Below are 26,423 nucleotides of genomic sequence, written 5' to 3'. Positions count from 1 at the left end.
AGCTTCAGCAGCCTGCACATTTTGGAAGACTAGATATCCTCCAAAGCATTCTGGGAATTTCTCCCACATCTTGCACATTCTGAAACTCTCACTGGGGAGAGCTTGTTGCATGCAAATCACCGAGTCTACGAGTGTGTCCCCCATCTATTATTATTGGCAATGCCGCAACTCCTCTTCAAGGTCACCGTCGCACAAAGCGGTACGCGCAGGCAACTGTTCAACACACACATACGAGCAATCGAACTTCAACTTTCAAATGTGTACGCGCGTCGACTGTCATCCACGCTGCAAGCCTCTGACAGACCTTCAACGCTCCCGGTCCTCGGAACCACTTTGGCCGTATGTATTGAATGTATGGTTAGGAGTGTCGGGTGTTGATATGGAACTTGTTCGATTTCGCTCTCCTCAGGCCTGTTAGGATGCCGTCTCTCTTCGCTGACATCCGTGGTTAACATTCCAGACCGACTCGGGGAAAAAAAAAACTGGCCGGCAAAATGAGCTCCATCAAATATTAAAGCAAAAACCAACCGGCCATCAGATATGGCAGCCTTCAGGGGCGAATACTGCCCACATTTTTCTTTAATGAGCCTGGAAATATTGGATTCGGAGCCTGCGTGGCACCAGGGTGTGTCAACGAGCGTCTCTCAGTGGGGGAAATGATGACTGTGAAATAAAACACTGTTCCGGCTCGTAACCACTTCTGATTCTCGACAAACCGCAGAGGAGTGTGCGAGATGGTGGCATCAATCATTAAAAGCCACCCCAAAGTGGCAGCGCACTTTCTCCCCCCATTTTACTCTGTCGAGCAACCCCTGTACATTGAGCAAAAAAAAAAAAAAACTTAGGAGCATTTTTAACTAAGAAAAGTCCCCAGTGTTCCCAGAACAACTCCTTCACTCTTACTGGCGACTCCAGACTTCCTCTTGTCCACAGATTCCGCAGGACTGTGTAAATACACAGAGACGACATGATCATAACATGCATACAGACTGATTGAGGAGAGCAGCCTCTCTCTCTCTCTCTCCCCTAGTGGGTAAGGAAACAGGCTCAGAATAAAAAAAAATAAAATAAAAATAAATCAAAAGCATCGGAGTAACATGAAAAATCCAGGGCTAATATTTTATAAGGCTGCTGTAATCTCAGATCAACGCAGCATCAATCACAATTAACTGGGGACCTCATTTACTGACCAGACTACATCACAGCCCTGACACACACACACACACACACACACACACACACACACCTTAAAAAAAAAAAATAAAAATGCACTCAGCTACATACTCAAACCTTCCCACTGTTCACATTTTCAGATACACAGTCTCACAAGTATATGCACACAGACAAGGAAAATCTTCCATTGATTCAAACACACACAGACACATAAAGAGAAAAGTAAAACATTAAATTCCCACAACACACTCACTACAATGTCAGATCTACATAGCTACGCTCAATTAGCCAACATTCTGTTTTAATGGCCATTCAGTATTAATGTGGTGCTCAGAAGATCAGTACTTTTTGCGATACTCACACACACTGACTACCAATGCATGAATGTAAGAATTCAAGGTTTTCAATTTGAATGTCTGCATTGAGAGTCAAAAAAAAAAAAAAAAAAAAAAAAAAAATCCAGCAGAACCAAAGTCCTTGAGTGTGGCTGTGTGAGATTTCTCTTTCCAGGGGAAGGCAGAATGTGGCTGAAAAACCATATTACTCCCTGTGTACGTGTGTGTGTGTGTGTGTGTGTGTGTGTGTGTGTGTGTGAGAGGAATAGAGAAAGGTATGTTTGTGTGTATAAAGAATGTGGAGTAGTCATAGCTGTAAACCAGTGTGTGCTTCAAGAGGCCCAACTCGTACACAACAGCAACTGATTAACATGTGAAAAGAGCCCAAAATTGCACATATACAGCACAATTAAATCATACAGACACTATGATCTCTCATCAATCTGAATCAAGGACTGCAGTGTTTACACTCAACTGTTCAGTTCCACAGAAGTGGAAGTGGATGCATCAGCATCAATATATCAGCTTGACATTTATTTTTATTCACTGTCATTCACATCCACATTTTATTCTAAAAGTATAACTATACATTTTAATTAAATTATAAAGTATAAAAAGTATAAGTATAAAATGTAATTAAAAAAGTGAAATTCTGAAGTCTGAAGAACTCACATTTCTCCAGCGCATCCATGGCAGCTCCCATCTCAGCCTGCTGAATGCTGTGCGGAGATAAATAAATGAATGAACGAATGCATAAATAAGAAAAAGGGTAGAAGTCTTGAGCTGTTTTAAAAGTCTGCGCGGAAGCGGCTCGGATATTGAGAGGGATTAAGTGACTGCATGGGGCTGAATAATTCCTTTTGTCCCATCTGAAGCGTGGCGCCATATCTGCAAACACAAACCCCGCCGCTGCGACGCGAGCGGCCACCTTGCCGCCATTGTGTGCCCGCAGAATCAATGCGCCGCTGTTGTCGGGAAGGGCTGACTTGAGTAAATACATAAACAGTGAGGCGCAGGGGTCTTTCAAGGGGGACGGAGTTATCTGCGGCTTAGTGCCGCCGTGCACTCTTTCAGCCAGCTGAGAGGATTCACATGCAAAGATGGAAGCTGAGGCGACGACAGGCTTTTCCACTCGCCTTTCTTTCATCTGTCAATGGCTTTATCACTCATTCTGAACCTTTTCACAGGCAGTGTGTGTGTGGGGGTGTGTGTGTGTGTGTGTGTGCGACACAGGCCAAAAAACGCAACTGAGTGGTGAGGCCTGGCGCAGTGTGGACTCTACTGATGTCCCTACTGATGTCCAGTTCCATGATGTCATGCAAAATGCAAGTGGAGTGAAGATTATTATTTATAAAATAAAAGGCTGCTACTGTCTGTAGAACTGTGGCAGCCATTGCATGTCCATTACTTGTTGAATTGCATCTTATTTATTTATTTTTTAAAAAACATTTCATTAGTTGCAAAAAAAAAAAAAAAAAAGCCCCCTTTTTTTTTTTTATAAACTATTGTATCTGGCCAAAAAAAGATCTGGCATATTCTGCCCTCCTCTTCAATCTGAATTTCAATTTTTTTTTGTATTTACTTATTTATTTTCTGTGCATAGGAGGAGAGAGGACAGAACAGGGACGAGAGATGTACCTTGGGCCCTTGCCACAGCCAATCCTCTCGCCTTTAAAGTACACTGCCACTGTGTAGGTCCTGGCATGAGAGGGTCCAACTGTCTGCAGTGTCCTAAAAGAAAGAAACAAACAGAATCAGAGCAGGAGACATAAGCACACACACACACACAAAAAGAGGACGCTCAATGACATTGTCCTCTTGATGTAAGATATAATATCTATGTTTCTCAGTTGGAGAGGGTAATTCATCTCTGGGTGAATCACATACTCTGCTGCCATACCACGTACACAATCAAACACACACACCATACACACATATAGTTGAGCAAAAAAAAAAAAATAAAAAAAATTCAATGTTCTGTGAAAGAGGCAGAAAGGTGGCAACAAGTAAACAATGTACTCTATCAAAAATGAAAGGCACAAAATATGTCATAATAATAGCAATAACGATTAATAAAAGTTAATGATTAAATTATGCCTCTGTGTATTTTAAATATGCAAAAAAGATAAACAAAAATGTGACACTTAACCAATGTCCCCATCAATATAAAGAGCACACAGAGGCTACATCACCTAAATAATTAACACACAGTTTACTTACTGCATCACACCAATGCATTTTTCATGCACTGTGGTCATTTACAGTGGAATATCAATAATTTAACCCTCTTCCCCACTTTCCACAAAGCTACCCTGCTCGCAACCCTCTTCCCCACCTCCCTATGCTCGCTCTCTCTCTATTATACGTGTACTAACACCACACTCAAACACACACGCATACACAACTAAAGTGAAAGAGAAAAAAATTATTTTAGTGGTGTGACCAGTGAATGAGTGACAGACCAAGCCTTCCATCTCTGTTGCATTTCCGCAAACAGTTTGTAAAACGACAAGCTCCACGACCCCTCTTCTGAACCAAGGTATGTTTGTATGCATGTGCAGTGTCAATGGAACAGCTGTTTCTCTTCACGAGAAGTCAGGAATGTCAAGGTCAGACTGAAAAGAATATGTTAAAAAGTAGAGAGGAAGAAAAATGAAAAGGAAAATTAGAAAACAGTTGGGCTGCATCTATTCTGCATTCCCACGTGAACCGTTCACATAACCTGATACACACGCAGAGGGAAAAGCAATGCAGGCAGCAAGACATGTGCATGACATGGGCCTATACAGTTTAGCCGGTAAGAACACAGAACCCTAAGTCCTTCACACACACTTCAACATGATTACAGGACCAGATGAAGAAGAGAGGCTTTACTGGTTAAAAAGATGTTTAGTGGAAAGGAAAACTGCATAAACAGTGGAAAAGAGAAAAAGAGTGAGAAGAAATATTGCAAAAAAGGAAAAAAGCATGAAGCGTTGTACAGGGTGAAGAAGAAGAGCAGGGACAAACAGAGGAGAAAATAGGAATGGGCCTTAATTCTGAAAGATTGTCAAGAAATGGATGCTTACAGAAAGAAAAGGAAAAACAAATATGAAAAGAAAAGTGAAATTAAGTTCTCATCCACTAATTAACTGATGGGGAGTAATTGACTGAGATTTGGTTGATCTGATCATCATGTTGAAGGTGTGTTGGTGGGCATGGAACAGAAACAGTAATAGAAAGGAACACTGCTTTTCTTTTTGGGGGGTTGGTTTGTTTTGAAGTGGAGCTGCATGAGAAAGAGAGGAGAGGGAGAGGAGTCTTTACTTGTAAAGAGGGATGTCAGGCTCCTTGCCCTCGGTCCGCAGCGTGAGGCAGCACTGCTGCAGCTGGGACTTGGGGTCATTCCAGTCCTGGTTCAGAATAAACTCCTACAAAAATAATAAACAAAATCACAGCCAATACAGGAAATAAAATAAAGAGAGAGGACAAAAACTAAATAAAAAAAAAAAAAAAAAAAAAACACCCTTCCCCTCCATTTTCTCTGGCTGGCCCTCAGCAGTAAGTGTGTGGGCAATAGTGGGACTCCCAGGTGTGTGGCTGATACATTTCCAGGCTCTGTAGGGACGTTTAAAAGCTCTTCCATTAGCGCAAATGTAGCCTGCCCAGGCCGAAAGAGCACAAATCTGCAGCTTTGGGCGGCTCTCTACTCCAACCGCAATTTCTGCACCTCTCTTTCCACCGCCTTCCAAAACTCCTCTAGCTCCATCTCATTACTTACTTGACCTCTTTCTTATTTTTGGTGGCTAACCTTTATCATGTTCTGCACATCTATTTGCTCTCTCTGCTTCTTCAATACTCACCATCATTATACAGTACAGTCCAAAAGTTTGGACATGTTCTCATTCAATGTGTTTTCTTTATTTTCATTGGTAGATTTTCACTGAAGGCATCAAAACTATGAATGAACACATGTGGAGTTATGTACTTAACAAAAAAGGTGAAATATATATTCTAGTTTATTCAAAAATAGCCACCCTTTGCTTTGATTACTGCTTTGCACACTCTTGGCATTCTCTCGATGAGCTTCAAGAGGTCGTCACCTGAAATGCTTTTCCAACAGTCTTGAGTTCCCAGAGGTGTTTAGCACTTGTTGCTCCCTTTGCCTTCACTCTGTGGTCCAGCTCACCCCAAACCATCTGGATTGGGTTCAGGTCCTGTGACTGTGGAGGTCAGGTCTCCACTTTTTGTTAAGTACATAACTCCACATGTGTTCATTCATAGTTTTCATGCCTTCAGTGAGAATCTACCAATAAAAATGGTCATGAAAATAAAGAAAACACATTGAATGAGAAGGTGTGTCCAAACTTTTGGCCTGTACTGTATGTGTATGTGTTACACACACACACACACACACACACACACACACATATATACATACACAGACACACACACAAATACATACATACAAAGTAATTTTTTTAAAGTGCCAGAGTCTTTCCATTTTCTTTCCTGTCTAGTGGCTTTAGCGCTCCAGCCAAACCAGACAGCAATTAGCAAGGCGTGTCAAGTGCTAGTCAGGGAGACTGCGCGCACATTAGGAAGAATAAGGGAAAAAGGGAGAGGAAAAGTGGAATTTGGACCACACTAGCAAGATTAAAAGTAGAGACGTGGCACTGCACTGCGAATGCACGGAATGTTAGTATAGCCACTGTTCAGCAGCTTTAACTACTGCCAATACACTACTTGTATGTACATCAAGTAAACTACATAAAAACTGCTATGGCTTTGTTAATTTTAGGTTCTATAGAGCCTGCGTGTACATGGTTTGGATTCTGGATGAAAAAAAAAATATATATGCCACTACAAGAAAATAGCATTAGCCGCTAGTAATTGTAAACTGTTGCTATATACAAACATAAGCATACTGGCCCATTTGTCAGTGAATATCGGTTAAATAAAACGTTGAAATTCATACAGATGCTTAAACAAATTCAGTCTTACGATTTTTTTTTTAAGCATTTTGACTAACATTAGTGTCAGTAGTTACGAGAGAGCCCTGGTGGATTTGACCACGGTATTTTGCATATTACGTTTTATCTATTGTCAGAGCAGGAAACACAAAAACGCACCTTTAGTCGAGGGAAGAAGCAGACGTTCATGAAGGTGTGCACATACTCCAGGTCCTTATCAATGTAGAGTGCTGCAATGAAAGCTGCAGAAGAACAAATTAAGGGAAAGACGTATTATAAATATTAGAATGTATTATTGTGTTGCAGTTAAGGTGAGCCACTTTGTGCTGTACTGCTCTGCATTTTGACCCTTTCTAACACAGTTCTGTACAAACATCTTACAAACATACAAGCACTGTTTTATCTAGTCTGCAAGAATTTTGCTCTCCATCCGCTGAATTTTTGCTCTTTTTTTTTTCTTGGAGCGAATCTCTAGTCACCAGTTTTTCTGAAATGAAATGCTGATTATTTGCCACTGTCTCATTTTAATATTTATTATTTGCGCGTTTTACACATTCAGGGTTACTGTTGGGAAGATGAAAAACCTTTAGGTAATTAGTTTCCCTACTGTCTAAAACTGCACAGCACTGTAAGCTGCATAGTTTTTCTTTTTTCTTGATGTAATTATTTCTAGGTCAAAACCTGCCCGCACTCTAAAGCAGCATAAAAGATTCTAAAAAAAAAAAAAAAATTGCTCTGATAGCCAAGAGGCGGTGATGGCTGCCAATAAATCTGTGCAGATCTTCTCCCCTAGTAAACAAAACTGTGTAAGTGTGTAACTGAACTGAGATGTATTCTAGCTTGCTTTATTTTTGTGTCACAATAATATCACATTTAATCTGCCTGTTCTGAGAGTTATGTGTGTATTTATTAAAATATTGTTATTAGACCCTAGGAACTAGGAACGTACCATGACACTGAGTTAATGGTTTATTAAATAGAGAGTAATTATGTAAATTTACATTTACAGCATTTATCAGATGCCCTTATCCAGAGCGACTTACAATCAGTAGTTACAGGGACAGTCTCCCTGGAGCAACTTAGGGTTAAGTGTCTTGCTCAAGGACACAATGGTAGTAAGTGGGATTCGAACCCGGGTCTTCTGGTTCATAGGCGAGTGTGTTACCCACTAGACTACTACCACCTTAATTTAATATTTAAAAAATGTATGAAATGTTGTAAATACTTAATGTATTATGTGATTATTATTAACTGTTTCTGGAGAATATAATTCCTTTATTGTTTGACAAATGGGTGGGTCCAGGTATATAAAGACTGGCCCAAGCTTTCAGTTAAAGAATAGCAGTGAGATGAAGATTACAGATTAGAGACTTGAGATGAGAAGAGGGTTTTCGTGGCAATTTTAGAGGTTTCCTTATGTTTAATTATTCATATAAATATTTTTTTATTTTTTAAAAAATATATAATTTAATAATATTCCGAACGGAATTATTCCACTTTGTGTCTTCATTCCTGCCACCATCACCGCTGTCCTGCAAAGGGGGATCTTCATGCCCTCCTTACTGACAGGTAGCTCAAAGCAATTGCTCCCATTGTCACACATTCGCAACCTTTGTGACACACTCATTGCCCCACGTGTCCAGACCACGGGGTTCTGATACTGGCATGTCCCATTCAGTGGAACGATCATCAAATATCATCTTGGTGGAGCACGAGGGCTGCCAGGACAGGGATTTCTCCAGCAGTTTTTAAACTCGCTATATCGCTGGTATTCTCTAGACTGCTCTTTGAAGTATGTGAGTGTGAGTCTGTGTTCCGGTGTGTGCATGCACTGGTGTCAGGTCTCTTTTCATTCCGTGGGCTTTGAAGCAACTGTGTTTGTTATAGTGCACAAATGCCTCCATACAAAGGGCAGGGAGTGAGGGAAAGCGAAGAGAGTGAGTATATTTAGTCCTTGTCTATGATGCTTTTGAATTACAGAATGGTTTATTTGTTTCAACCCTGTATGAATGTGTTGAGTGTACATATAATGCAAGTTTTCGCTGCTATGAACTTGCCACCATCTGAATGAGCAGTCAGGTAATGACAGAAATAAAAGCCAGGGGGTCAAGTGTGGGAAAAGGAAAAAAAAAAAGGTCAAGTGCCCAAAGTGGGCGAGAGAAAAGCTGAAGAGATGGAACTGGAGAGGTTGAGAGGGGTGGCTAAAGTGGCAGGGTGAAGGTGGACAAGGAGCTGATGATAGATTCAGAATTAATGGCTCGTCTCGCGCCGGGTTTAAAAAGCCTGAGGGCACTATCAATTATGCTTTAGATACAAACAATTTAAATGTGTGAGCTGTGCTTGCGAAAGGTTCTCGGTCGTTTTTTTTTTTTTTTTTTTTTGCAACTCACACTCCAGCAGGTCAGCCAGTGTTTTGGTGCGCAGCGCGACGGGTCGCTTGGTTTTGTCATTGGTGATTGCGTACTCTTGCATTCCAAGTTCCTCTGCCACCTTTGCCTGGGTGCGGTTATTCACCAACGAACTTCTCAAGAGCTGGAAGACACAGTCAGACAAAAATGACGATTGCTAGTCACCAAAAACAAATACACAAACGTTTCTTAGAACGAGGATAAGGAAATGAGAATTTACAGGTTGATTGTTGTGATTAATTTTAAATGAAATAAAATCCTGTCATCTATGCGGCTCAGCAGTCTTACCGCATGCAATCCCATCACACAGGAGAAACAGCGCTTTTGTCACGTCATCTGAACCATTCCATTTATTAGAAATATTGTAATCATTTTTTTTTTTAAAAAACCTCAGCTGCTCCACATCTGAGTCTTTGTTCCACAATTGTCTGTGATTAGCAGTGATTAATTTATTGCAAAAAAAGCAATTATTTTTCCAAATGGATCCAAAAAAACCCACACACACACTAAGATTGAAAAAAAATATTTTATAGAACAATAGAGTTGACTTTAGGCTGCAGAGGTATGGGACAAGCTCTTCTCTCCTTCTCACTTCCTGTCACTCCACACAGAGGAAACAAGCACTTTACATTTCCATAGCAACAGGTGTAAGTTGTCCTGCTCACTCCCCATTGCACGTCCTCTCACGTTACCCATGCTCCACTGAAGCCTTTTATACCCTCTGTTCATTGGGGTGGAAGCAGGCAAAGACACTAACTGGACGCATCTCACCGCAAATAGATCTTACTTAGCCTCGGTTAGCTGGGACGTCTCCAGCGAGAGCCCGCACGCACATGTGCATTCATGTGCACACACAAGACCCGCAAGTACAACAGATGCACGCCGACAAACAAGGCAAACATTCTCCAGACATGGGAAAACAAGAGCAGCGAAGAGGCACGACAAGGAAAACACAAACACAGAGAAGCCAGGACTGAGGTGAAGTGTGAACTCCAACTTCATATCCTCAAGCACGAGCATCAGCGAGAAATCTACTCGTTATCATGTGGTTACTAGGTGTGGGATCTAGGAGTTTAAAGAGCATTGAAGTGGCCAAAAATGGTGTCTGCCAGATCTGTCATCTGTTTGGCTTTGGTTTTTGCAAGCATCACTTCAGACCTCCTGGACGGACGCACTGTACACGTTTTCTAGTCCAAAGATCACGTTTGTCAGTGGGACGTGCAAGCTCCTTAAAGAACCCATTCCCAGGCTTCAAGCTGATGCTTGCCAGGCCTGATTGGCGGAATCCATCTTGGCCAGTGCATACAATCAGTGGGTTGTTAGATCCCAAAGGTTCTACGGCAATTATGTTTCTGAGCGTGTAGAGATGTATTCAGAATGAAGCTTCATCCCGGCTGAGTCATTTACTTTTTAGCATCAGTCTGCAAATGATACAATTGCCACACTGTGCTAAGATTGGGGCTTGATCTCAATTGTAAGGTCTCTCTTGCATGCAACTACCACATTATGGATGAGCAAAACATTAAATATGATTATTATCTATTCAATCCATTAATATGTGTAAATACTTTACCAAATGAGCCTCATACATTGTGCTTAGCGCTAGTTTGAAAACAGTGCCCTATGTGACAGGCCCATCTGGTTACATGCACCCACAAAATTCAGGTGTTTGTGACAGGCAGAAAAAATATGAACTCTGAAGATTAATTCAAACCCAGCAGAGGTCTTTATAATGCACCTGAAAAAAATCTTTACACTTTCCTTTGTATCATCCACTCCATCCCTCCCTCCCTCTCATCCTTCTCTATACGTTACATCCATGTGCTCTTCGTGTGTTCTTCTCCTCATCATCCACCCTGCTCTTTAGTTTCTTTTCCTCTTCTTTTCACTTGCCATTTCCATAGACCCTTTCATCTTACCTCCACTCCTTTTGGGGAAGTGGCTGTCACATTTAATCCTGTCATTATATATTTAACTCTAAGAAAATCTCTCTCTCGCCACTTTACTGTCTACTCTGTTCCAACACTCTGTCGCTTTCCCCCTCACCGTGAGATGACCCTCATGGTGGTCTGGGAAGTGGATGAACAGGTACTCTGTAGCCACAAGCTGCATGATGGAATCTCCCAGGAACTCCATCCTCTGGTTGTGGCCCCTGAAGTATGACAGGAAAAGAGAAAATGCATCACTTAAACGAAATACACATACACACACACAGAGACACACTATTTTTACTCTCTACATAGTTAAAAGGAAACAATCAAAAGCATGATAAACAGGTCTGCATTGAGGAGGTATTTTAGATAATTCGTTAAATAGTTCTTTGTTAACATGAAACATTACAAGATGACTAAACTTGGTCAATCTGATTTGTAATCCAAAACATCTTTTCTACATAGTCTGACTAAGTCAAGATTCTGGTCACAACGTGGGGTCATCCACATGCTTGAGTGGGAGGAGCCGTCGCAGGGTACTCCATATGGGCGTTGATACAGACATGTGAGGCTACACTCCATGCAAAATGGATTTAAATACATTAATAAGTCTGTATAGTCCTTTAATGGACTGAGTGCAAAGCTAGTTAAACTCACTTTGATCTAAACTACCTCTAACAGGCTTGGGAAGACCCAATACCAGAAAAGACCTTGGCCCACTTTGTGAGGTTGTCCACTGTAATATGAGAGCATGGCTGTGCTTTGGGAAAACTGGGGACTATATGGAAGTACTTTAAAGTCTCATTAATCTCATCTTAAATTTCCCAAAGATATACCACAGCCTTGTACCCTTCATCATCCTGCAGTCTTTCTTTCTATCAGTTCCACATACATAGAGAAGGAGATGCGCTATATTAGACAGAATATCTAATATAATGTCAAAGCGTGTGAGCAACCTCTAAATTCTCTCTCCCACACACGTTATGTTGTATTTGTTAGACACACCTCACAAACCTCCAATATTAAATCTGATCTACTTTCTTTTTTTAATATAAAAGAGACAAAACACAATTTTCAAAAGTTCAAATGGAACAGGAGCTCTCCACTGGTCTCCATGACAACCATGTTTATTTCACATTTAAAACTTTCAGAAATGTCCTTGGTCAAAATATTACGCCAGAGTAGCGTAAGCGTGTTTTATTTATTTAATTACCTTTATTGGAGAAGCGAAAGACAAAAATAGTTCATGGAAATTTGTTGGAGGCAGGCATAAAAAAAAAAAAAAAAAAAAAATTCCTGCTCTTCTGATTTCATTATTGTCACACTCAAGATGTTCCACACGAAAACACATAAACATGCTGAAATGCCAGCACATTACCGGTCGGCTCACGTTCTGCTCTGGCAGGCAGCTCCTGACTCAGCGATTAGCCCAGAAATAGCATTAGACAGACGCACTTAATGGTGTTACTCAAATCTGGAACTCACCTCACAATTTTGCCTTGCGTCCCTTTTGTCCCCATTAGCTCTGGTGGCATTGCTCTGCCCAAACTTTTGAAGTATGGGTTACAGCCTCCAGTTTCAACTTATAGAGCATACAATCGCAGAAGGTAAAAATCGAATGATTGTTTTTATCTGACTAAACCAGTTCTAAACTACAGCTAAACGTAGTAATCTGAACGAAAAGTGGTGGCCTAGTTGGAAAGGAAGCGAACCCATAATCAAACTGACAAACGTGCACCGCACAGGCACATACAGTACAAACTGTAAAACCGTACAGCTCAAAGTTCAAAATGCAAAGCGATAATGTGAAGTCATACCTGAAAAGAAAAAAAAGTGCATCAACATCAGTCATAGAGGAAGTACAACCAATACCGCCTTGGTTCCTGAACACTGGGACAAGGATAACAGTCCCTTTTATTGGCCATGTGCATAGAAGAGTAGCTACTTTCATGAAGACTCATTGCAGGTCAGGAATCCAAGTTTAAGGGACATTCCAGGTGAAACATTTGATTGTTGCCTTTTGAACACCTTTCTCATCTTTACCATATGTACTCTGAAATTTCTATGCAAATTTGAGAGAACTATTGTAAACTAAATTTATGACAACCCTTGTAGAAACGTAAAAAAAAAAAAAAGTTAGCAAAAAAAGTTTCTCATTCAGTCTTACATGAACTATGTACTTCGTTATAAGTTCACATGTCAGATTTAAATGTCTGTTCCATAACTTTATATGTTCATTTCGTATTACAAAACTTTTACATCTCATGACTAACCCTAGGTTTTTAAATCACCCTATGAATTCTGTATGGGTTGCAAAGTTTATATCGGATGTCAGTGCCACCCGGGTCTTGTTTGCAGTTTTATTATGGCATGCTAAAATGCAGAAAGAGAGAACTATGTGAAACAAACTGGCGCCAATACAGACTGTGCAAACAACTTTTGTGCCATTTTGTCCTCAATTATATGTAAAAGGCCATAAAATCCTAGTACCATGTTTAAAAGAATTAATTCAGTTGTAAGCTTTAAACCATTTAAAAAGCTCCCTCGTGCACACACACTTACAGCGTGAGATGGTTGAAGCCCACAGTGCGGAGGGTGAAGGCTCTAGCGAGCAGCCGCACATGTGTGAAGAGCACCCCGATGGCATCCTCAAAGTCCGTCAGCTTCTGCAGGACTGGGGACGACTCGATCAGCTGCCTGTCTGTCAGCGGCTCCTGGACCTGGCAACACACACCTTGGTTTCACAACCTTCGGAAGTAGCATGATGGTAACAAGTACCCAAAAAAGTGAGTCTGTCTAAGTGCAAGTGAATGTTGCGCCAATATTGTATTATGCATAGATCACATTCAGCCAGTATATTTGAATAGTGTGAAAAATCGGGCATGAAAAACACCAAATAAAGTCCTCACTTGATTCTGTGAAGAAAAATAAAAGCATTTATAAGCAGACTGTTAGAATACACATTAACACTTCCACCGTAAAACCCAACAGATGCAGGAGGTACGGACACCAAACACGTTCCCTGCTTTCTCCGCTTCTGGGGCCCGAAAGGTTTGACAGGATGCAGAACGGAAGCTTCACGACAAACAAACCCCCGCTGTCGAGGCAAAGCCGCGCGGGCCTGAAGCGCTCTCACAAGCTCCGCGTTTTTAATTGGCCGTCAAGCGCTAATGTCACGAGCTTCACCCTCCGCTCCTCCCCTCTCGGAGCGGCTCCTTGCTCCTGCCAACCTGATGGGCAGTGCCCTTAATTAACGACAGTCACGTAAATGTCATCAGACGCTCGCCACTAGCGACATTTACTGCCGGCGCCGCAGCAGCTGGGGGGGGTGGTGGTCTTGTTGCCCATCCCTCTGTGTAATTACGCTCCCAGGTTGCCCCGGAGAGGATTCGACTTAAGTCTGATTGCTGCAATGTTTTAATGGTGAACGAGGGGGGGGTTAGCTAGTGTTGACGTGTGACTTAAGGAAAGCAAAGGAATGTCTCAGTGACACTCAGGAAATGGAAATAGAAAATACTTTCATAGGGATGTCACAATTAACACGTTAATCGCTGAACACAGAGGTGTTTTTAGCACTGGGTGCTCACTTCTATGTTTGGGGGGGTCGGCCCAACTTTATTGGAATTGCATTAATGGATTTGATTAGCTGGTGCTTCCACGTAGTTTGACGCTTTGGTTTTGTGACTTAACTGCCTTGATACAATATTTCAACTGAATAATGTTAACTATTATACAAATCTTTAAGAATTTAACACAAGTTTATTAATGACAAACAATTTAACAAATGAACTATCAACTAACAGCCCTTTATATTCCAAATATATATTTGTATATAGGTTTAGTGTAAATTATTACCCCACCCCATTAGAGATGTCTCATGTGCTGTTGTTGCACACATGGTCGTGGAGAGCAATATTTACATGTACATATTTGTGTATTGTTGAGAATACAAAGCTCTACTTAATTACTTACAAATTAGTATTAGTATGTTCCAAAAACCAACAAATACTCAGACCCAGGTAACCGCTGTAATTGAATAGACGTTGGGTTTATGGCTACAACTAGGGATCACTGAAACTCTTATTAAAGCTTGCCCTCATGAGAAGACGCCCCCCTTGTGTGCAGTGTGGATAAGGTCAGGGGTCACCAAAGAATATATGACCACATCAGCTTTAAAGTCCTACTTCCTATCTAACAATGCAGCATCTTCGTGCCTCTTCACACTAAAGCCTGAAGTCTGCTCTGTAGCGCTGGAATTCTGCCCAGATCAGCGTAGTTAATACAGTTCTCTTACACACACACACACACACACACACACCGGTCAGTTCTGTTGGGTAAGTAAGACAATTTAAAGCTGAACGATGTACTGACCTTTCTGAATATCTTTCTTTAGACAGCATTAAAGGAGTTTACGCACACAAAATCTCTCTCTCTCTCACACACACACACACACACACACACACACACACACACAGTAGTTCTGACAGTTCCCTTCTGTCCTCATGATACCACCCTGTAACAGAGTTTCTAAATTTGAGACACGATTCGGGGACCTGATACATTTCAAATGCTAACTTAAACTCCTCTGTTCTGATGGGAGCTTAGGGTTAGTGAAGAGAATGACAGACCAAAGGAAAAAAAAAAAAAAGATGATTTAAAACATGAAAAAAGGAGAGAGTGAGATTACAGCTCCCATGGAGGAGAAGAAGAAAAAAAAAAAAAAAAAAAAAAAAGATCTGCCTCCAGTAGTTCTGCACAACTCTTCCTCGTATCGCTCTCTGCTCCAGGCTGCTTGGACTCTCCTCAGGGATTTCACTCAGCGCAGCAGAATCCGCATGATCCCACCCCACACAGAGAGAACAACCAACAGCCCCTTAAACAAAGCGCCGCATTCCCTGACACACTCAGGCACACAAGCGGAGCCCGGCTTCCTCTGGAAAACAGAGGTCTGCGGATAACAGCCTGCAGCTACAGCCTCCCAGAGACGGACGTGCTGATGCCTGAAGTTCTGCAAACGGCTGCATTCAAACAAATCAATATAAAAAAGGGAGAAAGTACATGGTGGAAAACAAAAAGAACAAAACTGGGATCAAACAATTGGAGAAAAGGCGGCCCACCTGCAATGGATGTGGAGGGTAGTTGAGCCAAACCTCCCGAAGGTCCTGTAGAAAGAGAGAAAAATGAAGTGAGTCTGCAAAACAAATCAGCAAAAGAGGAAAATAAATAAATAAATAAATAAATAAATAAACACACACACACACACACACACACACACACACTCTCTGCCCAGTGAGAGCAGGCCGCTGAGGAAAGAACTAAAATAATGATATCATGAGACTGCAGGCTCAATTTTGCGCCAAACTGCCATTTGAAATCCACGTCACCAGAGACTGAGCGAGCGTACAGAAGGCAGAAACGATGCCGAGATCATTAAATAAAACTTAAGCGGGGAGGAATCCCACAATCCCAAAGCTGCTGAGCAACTCAATGTCTTCTTTTCACAGCAGCACTCCGTCTCCCCTCGGCTGCCTATCCTGACCCACATGGCCTTAAGATCCTGGACCACGCTCTCTTTTGGGTTACAGGTCATCAGGGGTCTACAGAAACAGCTATTTTTGATCATGATGCAGGCAGGGATTGTAAAGGTCAATAACCATTTTAGAACACGTGGTTTTTACATATTGTTTTACGCAACTTTTTTTATGCAGTTTTACGCAACTACAACACAGCTATTCAATACAAATAATTCTTAAAGAATAGGCAACAGATGCCTATAGAAACGTGTCAACTGGAAAAAAGTAAGGTCACAGGTATGAGGTCATTTAGAGCGAGACTGAGCGTAGCTCCTAAGAATTTGTAGATGGATGGAAAGGTTACCGAATAAGGAGCAACCTTGGCAATCTATTCACATCTTTTGGGATAGATTTACACAGTTTGTGATCTAATCAATACTGCCGCATCTTATCATTTTTAAGTCAATAAAGCGTGTGGAAATTTGAGGGAATAAGCAGAAGTCTCAAATCTCGGCTAGAGCTGACAGAGACGACAATAAAGTGCTGAGAAACCTTTGAAAAGAAACCTTGAACAGAGCAACTAAGCAACTAAGACATTTAGCAACTAAGAGATGAGCTATGGGATGAGACAGGCATGTTGGCAGACAGGGTGAGCTAAAGTTCAGCAATTCTTTTAGAAAACGTATGTCTTCCAGAAGCACAGAATTCTGAACTTCTATTTTAAATGCAGAGGCAAAACAAAAAAAATCTTAAATTCAGTCAACGGATTGAGAGAGCGTGGGCTATGGGCCTGCTTTAATGTCATTTCATTACACTTACACATAGTAACAGTAACACACATCCTTCACCATCAAAAAAAAAAAAAAAAAAAAAAACACGACACAGACACCAGACACCAGACAGCCAAGAATATCTAATGAACATTTCATAAAAACTCTGTTCGTCTGATGTTTAAAACCATTGAGTGACACACGGACTACACACAGGCACACTCAAAATCTGCAGTCTGTGCTACGGCTGGCAAAAATAGATAGATCAATAGAAATGGAAAGGAAATTTAGGTGCCCAGCAGCTATATAGACAACATGCATACACATAGGCACACAGACACAAATGAAGTCCACACAAATGCATACTACAAAAGTATTAAAAGGAAGGTAGCAATGTGTGCCATTTACAGTAAAGTTAGGTTGTGACATGTTACAGGGGCAGTGTGGAAAAATGCAGAATGGTGCAGTGGCATCCATAGTGTAAAAAGTGTCAGTCTATTGCCAGTGCATGATCTACATCTTATTCATTTTTTTACATTTACAGCATTTATCAGACGCCCTTATCCAGAGCGACTTACAATCAGTAGTTACAGGGACAGTCCCCCCTGGAGCAACATAGGGTTAAGTGTCTTGCTCAGGGACACAATGGTAGTACGTGGGATTTGAACCTGGGTCTTCTGGTTCATAGGCGAGTGTGTTAACCACTAGGCTACTACCACCCTTTCATGTACAACAGACTACACATCCGCTCTCAAATAAAATACTCATTACATAACTATACGGTCCCTCAAGGATTTCATGATTCTTTGATTGTTGCAATGTAAAATGACAGAATTTGTGGCAACTTTAGTGAAAAGTGATCTACCTTGACTGGTCCTGCATAACTGCAACTCTCTGTGGGTGCTTTGCGATAGAAATGTTTCTTTCATTTGTGTTTCTTTCAGTTTGATGGGAAGTGTGAGAGTGACGTTGTAGGTCAGCCAATAAGTGCAAAGTGAGAAGCGCTGAGAATGTGAATTCTTTTTTTGTGACTACTCGCCGGCCCTGACATCGAACTTGAGTCCTGAAGTCCATGCGATTTGTTGAACAGTATTCCCTCTCGCGTTGTCCCTTTCCACGGCGACACAGTACAATTGCCCAGTAAGCCCGGTGAATATCGGCCTAGCCGCAACACCAATCATTAGGAAAAGGGACACGCCTCAAGAGTTTACCCCAACTTCGTTACAGAAAACTCAGAAACTGTTGAGCAGGAACCTTGGCGGAATTTTTAAAGTAAATGAGCAGCATTCTTGTCGCACGTGCCTGCATGTTCGGTAACACTGAAGTAAAGCTGATTAAGTATGAGTGACACCGAACCTAGGAAGTGCTGCGATAGGTTAAAATTGCAAAAACGTTGCTGTGATTTGACAAAAGTGCAAAACGCAAGTAATTTGTGCTGATTAGCTGAATTTGCATGAATTGTTTTGATCGCATCATCGTGCATTTCTGGAGGGACTAACTATACATATAAATGTATAAATCTTTTTATTAAAACTGTTAAAATGTCTCCGTTCAGGCAAAAGGACAGCGTGATTAATCTTTGCTTCACTACTGTGCAGCAGAGAAACTCGCAGAAGAGAATTTTTGTCTGCCACAACGTAATATAACACAGGCTCCCTCAAAGTCTAGCGTTTAGTGACATTTAACAAGGTAGACAGCAACATAATGCAATGTGTAGGACTGCAAAGTGTCCCACTCAAATGCGCACAAATGCTCAGAGCGGAGCAAGACTCCACAGCCAACACCAGCGAGAGAGTGGATGAATTCAGCTAAAGTCCTCATGTACGGGAGAGGCGGGGGAAAATAGAAACAGGACTGAAGAGCAGGAAAACAGAAGAGAGAGAGGGGGCGTGCGTTGGTATTACTCATGCAGCATGTTGAGGAGAAATGTGCTCACGTTACCCACTAAATCAATCCGTGTCCTACACAGCCCAGCGGCAGCTGTAAAATGCCATTGATACGCCCGCCTATAGGGAAATGTACTGGTGCTAAGGCAAACAGTGATGCCAGTGGAGATGGCTCAAAGCTCACATGGAAAAACTTCAATCGATGCTGATCATATCTCTTTGTTCTCGTTGCATCAGATTAATACTGTGTGGAGAGAGAGAGAGATCTAAAAAAATCTAGAGCCCGTTCAGTTATCCGGATACAATGTATGTGCATTCCCACTATGGCCATGTAAGAAATGTAAGCAATGGTAAAAGATTAGGAGCGTAGCGCTGCCTGAAGTCTTCTAAAGATCTGCGGGCGTTGGACTGATCTGTTCGTTCAGCCTCTAACATGATTCAGTTTTTGGCTCCAACGTGAACCCAGTTGTTTCACGTCGGCTGCCTCTGCTTTAAACTTACCCTTTTACCAACCAATTAACCAACATCTAATCCAATTAAGAGTGGAACAAATAAGAACAAGCAGATGTGAGACACAAACACACACACACATATACATATATATATATAAAGGACACAATGGTAGTAAGTGGGGTTTGAACATGGGTCTTCTGGTTCAAAGGCGAGTGTCTTATATATGAATCTAATATATAAATATATTATATTTATATATAAAATTTAAATGAGTGGACAAATTCAAATTGTGGGGTCGCTTCCACAAAACGAAGGAATGACTTTTGCCTGAATGGTGTCACCAAAAGAGGACACTGCACTGCTTAAGACTGAGGGCACCATTTCAACGCCACGTGCTAAGCATGAGGCGTGCTTGATTAATGTGAAATCAAAAAAGGTCATTTAGATCCCAAAAGCAGAAAATAAACATGATCTTTCGTGATTCTTCAGCATGTGACACATTGATGGGCGTAGCTTTGATTAATTCAGATTGATTAATCTGGCAACTCCCATTTTAGACACAAAAAAAATACCAATATGTTCTTTCTTATCTATTAAGGTAAATCCTGAGGATGCTTTCACCTTAAACTAGCGAACAAGACCCTTGGTAAGTACTTAGGAAAGTAAGGTACATAGTGCTACACATGAAAATAGTGCCATCAAGCAGTTCTGGTGGCTCCTAGAACTCAACAATATTACTCAGGCACTGTTGTCGTCTTCCCCCTCTGAGAAGAGCCTGCATTTCAAGGTGAAATACAAGATGAAGACACTTTTTTCATGTTTCAGGTTTCTTATGCTTAAGCAAATGCGTTTGGGCATTAGCATAAAACCTTTTGACGCCACTCCACGTCAGAACGTAACAACGATACAGCCCCTGCAAGTCCTACGAGCTGAAAGTCTACAGAGGAAAAGTGTGAGCAGTTGGCCAGGAATCCATTACGTTTATACCACGTCTACGGCAGGCCGGCGTCTCTTTACGATCTGGAGTTGTGTCCTCTGATCATTTCCCTCAGCAGGTCGCGCACCCCTCTTCAGACTCCACTGTGACATTTACACACACATTTTACAGCTGCTAGTCAGGAAATCTAGTGTTTCATTAGTGTGTGTGTGTGTGTGTGTTTGAACACATGTGTTTTCTCAGAAAGGGCCTTGGCACACATTACAGCACTAGTGTGGCACAGATTAAGTGTGTTTGTAGAGTGTGTGGAAAGACACGATACAGTGAATCACATAAATGCCACTAAAGGACTCTAAACTGGCAGAAGGCGGTACAGCCGGCGTGAATGTCGAAATCGTTAATGATCTTTAACGATCAGATACGAGTGAGCATGCTTACGTCAGTGAGCATGTTGCTCTACACGACGTCTATACATTTGTCTATTCTGAACACTTCTTGCAGACACACGCACAGTCGACAAAATGGCACACAACCTAGTGGCTCTATTAATTACCCATCATCCCCGACCACATCTTTTGTCAGGCAGGCTGGCGCGCGACTCCGTCCCAGGAGACGCCGCCAATCTGCACACTTCACTGTGGCAACAGTTCTTCCGCAAGACTTCTGTGTCTGAATGCACGCCGTGATGAGTGAAGTGTGTGTGGGGATTGAACTGTACACACAGTGATCTTGCTTTACCATTTTCATTTTCTGTTTTGTTTCTTTTAACAGAATGAGCTGCTGACATTCACAATCCATATAATTCCAAAATAAGAAGTGATATTTTAACAATTAAAAAAAAAAAAAGAAAAAAGATTTTTGAATCATATCCCATATTAAAATATCCAAGAAACAATAAAACAATGCTTGCATGGTTTAAGGAATCTCAAAAACACTCTCAGCATCACGGATGTCTGAGTAACCGAGTGTGCCGATTTCACGGGCATTTTGTCGGATGTCTGCGCCGGCTAGAGATGCTGCCATGGCTGGTTGCTGTTCAATCACATCCAGCGTGTTGCAGTGCCACGATCCAAAAACTGAATGTAATGTAAGATGCTGACACAGCCTGAAAAAAGTGGCAGCTAGATTGCACCCTATGCCGTTTGAAAATGGCATTGCCAATCAATTGAAGTCTCAATTAGTTTGAATTGACTGACTTCTTTTGCCATTACATCCCTAGGTGTGCATGTTTACGCTAATAAATGAATGCTATTTGTCGGTTTTTGTCATCGTCTATCTACTGCTGTCTATTAAGCTCATTGTTTGAGAGGTTGTCTGTATGATTCTGTGTCTCTGTCCACGTGCATTTCCCTGGTCTATCTGCTTTGCCTCCAGCAAAACGATCAACTAGACCATGCCTGCTTGAACGAGGAAAATCCGAGACAGTCCCGCAGACGGCTGAGAGGCTCTCGGAGAAAAGAGCATCTGTCTTCCTGTCTGTCTTCAGTCGGACAGTGTTGATTTGATTTCTGCCCACAGGGTCGATTTCTGATTTCTGCCCACAGGGTTGATTTCTGAACCAAGGTCCGAGATATATATACATATACATACATACAAACATACATATATATACACACACACACACACACACACACACATATACATATATATATTATTAACTCAGGTTAGATTGGGGGCTTAATTTACTGGCCAAGAAAATTGTGTGCGAAACAAAGGGCCAATGTAGCCAAACTTGACATTCTGAAACCTTCTCTAGTTATGAATGTGAGAAGAAGCTGGTCCCTAGAAACGCGATACAATGTCGTGCGGTGTAGTCAATTATGCATAACCTTTTGAAACTCATAATGAAAATGTGGCAAGGATGATTTTTTATTTCCCTAAATACATGATCGCAAAAAAATTAAGACAAGCAACAAGCAATTATAGGCATGAAAGAATGTATAGCCACACACTTTCATATTTGCGCCATTTAATGTCACTATTGTTATAAAAATTATAAGAAAACACACACACACACACACACACACACACACACACACACACACACACACACACACAAAAGAAGACCAATGAAACACAGTAAGATACTAATTGGTCCATGTGCCCTAAAAAACACAAAACTGATTACCAAGGTAATCAAGGTCAAATTATAATTAAACTTGAAAGAGGGGCAGAGAGAGCAGAGAGAAGTACTTACATCACTGTTGAAAAGCAACCTTCCAAATAGCTGTTTGGCCTCCACCAGCCCTCCTTCCAGATACACCGCTCCTGTAGAGAGAGTTTAATACAGTCTTCTTTATGATGTGTAAGATTAGGAAATGCTATAGCTAAAACCTCAAATTGTGCGATAATTACACTGAGAAATCTACAGCAACACAAATGAGGTCATGAAAAATAAATACAACACTAGAATGCCTCTTTAAGCGTTTTGGCTGCTTTGCACACTGTGTTCACCATAAGAACTCATTAACGTGAGTGAAGAGAACACTACAAGTTCTCAACAAAAGCAAAAACATCCTCACTGTCTTACTTATGAGATAAGCCAAGGGCAGCAAGGAGACAAAGAGACCTACATGATGGCATGGGATGCGAGACAACAAAATAAAAGACAAACCAGACCAATCTCTGGGTTTATGACTGATACACAAGATATTACCCGCTACGGCTCAAGGTTAAATTCTCCAGTGCAAAACCGCCAACCCTCTTGGCCAATGGTTTGAATGTGTGTGTATGTGTGTGTGAGAGAGAGAGGATTATGTATAAATAAATCTCCCATCACATCCCTGTACAGACATTTTTTAGTTTTAAAAGACGGATTACCTGTGGTTTTGTGTTGAGCTGAGCATCCCATCTCTCTCTCTCTCTCTCTCTCACACAAACACTATTCAAACTCAAAGTTTAAGAACACTCATTGACAGCCTGGACTCTTGGTGAACTGGACGCAAACAACAATCTCTCGCCCTCTCCTCTCGCTTTCCCTCTCTCTCCCACACACAGCATGCAAATTCACATTTAAAGAAGCCCAACAGTGCAATGAATAAACATACCTCAAGCCAGCATTGACACACACACACACACACACACACACACACACACCTGCACAAATCCCTTTTAACTCAATCACGTCCACAGGGGGTGTGTTTTTAGATGGCTCTCAGAGCTCGAACACTGTGGCAATCACTCACTTGTCCTCTCTCCTCTCCTGAAGAACACTTGTGAATTAATTAAAGCCCCAGAAACAAGAGTAATTTGCTTCATTTTTGTTCCTCCTCTTTGACTTCGTAGGGAGAGGCTCAGAGGCCCCTGTTCTGGCAGCTCCTCCTCCAGCCAATCAAAACGGCAGGAGGTGGAATCTGCGCACCTCGCTCACTGTGGCAACTAGAGAAACTGTGGCCTGACAACAAAATAACTCAATTACGTGCATGTTACACCCAGTCTCACACACACAGAATAAAAAAGTTCTCAAAGTCGAATTCCTGATTCCTTTCACCACGGTGAAACACCAAACAGCTGCTAAACCATCACTCTATACCCATCTGCAAGCAGCTGTGGCATTTAGCAAATCACCAATATATAACGCATTTTATGAGTGTTAATGAAGTTAATTAAATCAATAAAACATCTGGCAAGAGGAGATGGGGACCCATTCCGTTGCAGCGATGGAACAAAATCACGCAAATTTGTTGTTTTAATATCTTAAAAGTTCTAATGAACAAATTCAAAATTTCAAATTTGGTACTAACGGTATTTGGACGCATGAACAAACTGAATAGATTTTATATTGTCAACGTTTACTAGGTAACAAAAGTCTCAGGCAAGGGCATAACTTTGGGTCTAACTTTGGGAGAGGTGGGAGTTCTTGGGTGCTAGAGTAGATTCAATGTGTGCAAATGGGGGGGTCGAGGCATGAGGGGTTGAATATGTGGAACGGAAAAGTGGTCACAGTTCAAAGTTCTCTAAAACAGTTGTGTAAAATATGATCCAAAAACTGAATGTAATGCAGACACAGCCTGAACAAGTGAAATCAAATTCCAGCTAGATTACACCCTATGCCGTTTGAAAATGGCATTGCTATTTGATTTAAATCTCAATTAGTTTGAATTGACTGACCTTAAAGTTTGCTGCGGTGTTTTTAGGTCTTTTTGAAAGTTGTTTCTTTGTTTATAACAATTACATCAAGTTTGTCCAGAGAGTCATGTTGGGCCTTCAAGACTCAAAATTGTTTTGTTCACCAAGCCAATAACTATCGTTTTTTTTTTTTTTACAATTAAAAAAAAAAAAAACATACTAGAACAATCATATTGGGGCAGTTCTGCCAATAGTCTCTTTCCAAAATTCAGCCTTGGTGCAGAATTACAGCCACTTTGATAGAGTCCCACAATGAGATTTTCCCAGGACGTGTGGTTTCAGTGTGTGTAGCTTTAAATGCTAATGAGGAGGAAAGAGGCGGGACAAGGAGGAGAGTGGCCTATAGAAGAGCGCAGGCATTCATGGAAGTAACATAATTACAGTCTGCATTTATTAGTCCTTTATTATTATTGAAATCTGGTGTAGCGTGCGATGGTACAATAAGGTCATCAAATACTGTTATAAGAAGGTCTACAGTTAAGCCTGCTGTAACATTTTCCAAGCTGCTGGAGACACCACTGAACTAAGTGAGCATCCTAGTCCTGTCAACTAAAATTCTTGTTCACTACAAGATAAACGTTCCCTTAAACACAAGTATTCATAAAATCAAATCAGTAAACACTTCTGTTATTTAATATTCATCATTCAACAGAGTAAAATAAACCCTCAACACATCGCCAATGAGGTAAAATATTAAACAGTACTTGTTAAAACACTTCTAAAATGTGTTAAATAAAATATGGGTTACACAGATGCATAAAAGAAACAAAATGCCTTTTGTCTTTCTATCTGATCGGAACCTTCAGAGAACGCTCCTTTTGATAGACAGGGGCAGTGGTGGCCTAGCGGTTAAGGAAGCGGCCCCGTAATCAGAAGGTTGCCAGTTCGAATCCCGATCCGCCAAGGTGCCACTGAGGTGCCACTGAGCAAAGCACCGTCCCCACACACTACTCCCTGGGCGCCTGTCATGGCTGTCCACTGCTCACTCAGGGTGATGGGTTAAATGCAGAGGACACATTTCACTGTGTGCACCGTGTGCTGTGCTGCTGTGTATCACATGTGACAATCACTTCACTTTTTACTTTAGAACACATTAACAGGCCTCTGTTGAGAGAGAAACACAACGGGGCTCTGGCACAACACTGAACCGGTTTTAATCTTGATCCACAGTGATACAATTCTTTGTCACATTAAACAAACATGTCAAGGGCTGAGGACCATATGGTCGTAAGTGCCATTTTTGGGCAAAATTTTATTACGCATATTAGCTCTTCCTACTGGCAAATTCACATGACTACATCCTTAATTAATTCTATAGAAATAAAATAAATTAATTAAAAAACGATTTAAGACTGAACACTCAAGGTGCATGTGTATTTATTTCTTTTTATTTAGGTAATCAAGACGACTGAACACTGTGTAAGGCATCTTTATTTTTTTTTGCACCTGCGGCTGGGACACTGTCCTAAGGGGCAGTGGTGGCCTAGCGGTTGAAGAAACGGACCCGTATTCAGAACCGCCAAGGTGCCACTGAACAAAGCACCGTCCCCACACACTGCTCCCCGGGTACCTGTCATGGCTGCTCACTGCTCACCAAGGGTGACTGTTAAAACCAGTGGACACCTTTCCTTGTGTCACCGTGTGCTGTGGTGCCATGTATCACAATAACAATCACTCCACTTTTCATTTGGAAAGGCACACGCCTGTCTGTATAAGGTCCCACAATTGAAAGTTCATGTCAGAGCACAACGTAAGCATAAAGTCAAATGAATTGTCTGTAGACATCTGAGACGGGATTGTCAAGGAACAAATCTGGGGAAGATTACAGAAAAGTTCAATCATCCATAATCAAAACCACAAGGCCTCTTCCTAGAGCTGGCCGGCCACCTAAACTCGGTGATCTGGGGAGAAGGGGCTTAGTCAGGGAAGTGACGCAG

The 26,423-nt window shown here is 41.4% G+C and overlaps 1 protein-coding gene across 1 annotated transcript in view; it reads right to left on the bottom strand.

The window, feature by feature from the left end:
- Positions 1-26,423, bottom strand: part of drosha (drosha ribonuclease III) — a 60,989-nt gene that overhangs the window by 1,709 nt on the left and 32,857 nt on the right. Inside the window, exons 22-30 of the mRNA XM_028969949.1 lie at positions 22,556-22,626; positions 15,917-15,961; positions 13,362-13,519; positions 10,915-11,020; positions 8,851-8,992; positions 6,620-6,702; positions 4,815-4,918; positions 3,147-3,239; positions 2,181-2,227 (exon numbers count right to left, since the gene is read on the bottom strand). Coding sequence (XP_028825782.1) covers positions 2,181-2,227; positions 3,147-3,239; positions 4,815-4,918; positions 6,620-6,702; positions 8,851-8,992; positions 10,915-11,020; positions 13,362-13,519; positions 15,917-15,961; positions 22,556-22,626 — 849 coding nt within the window. The remainder of the gene's footprint in view (positions 1-2,180; positions 2,228-3,146; positions 3,240-4,814; positions 4,919-6,619; positions 6,703-8,850; positions 8,993-10,914; positions 11,021-13,361; positions 13,520-15,916; positions 15,962-22,555; positions 22,627-26,423) is intronic.

This window comes from Denticeps clupeoides, chromosome 2 (genome assembly GCF_900700375.1).
Source record: "Denticeps clupeoides chromosome 2, fDenClu1.1, whole genome shotgun sequence".
In the NCBI taxonomy this organism is placed as follows: domain Eukaryota; kingdom Metazoa; phylum Chordata; class Actinopteri; order Clupeiformes; family Denticipitidae; genus Denticeps; species Denticeps clupeoides.
This window is presented reverse-complemented; position numbering and strand designations above follow the sequence as displayed.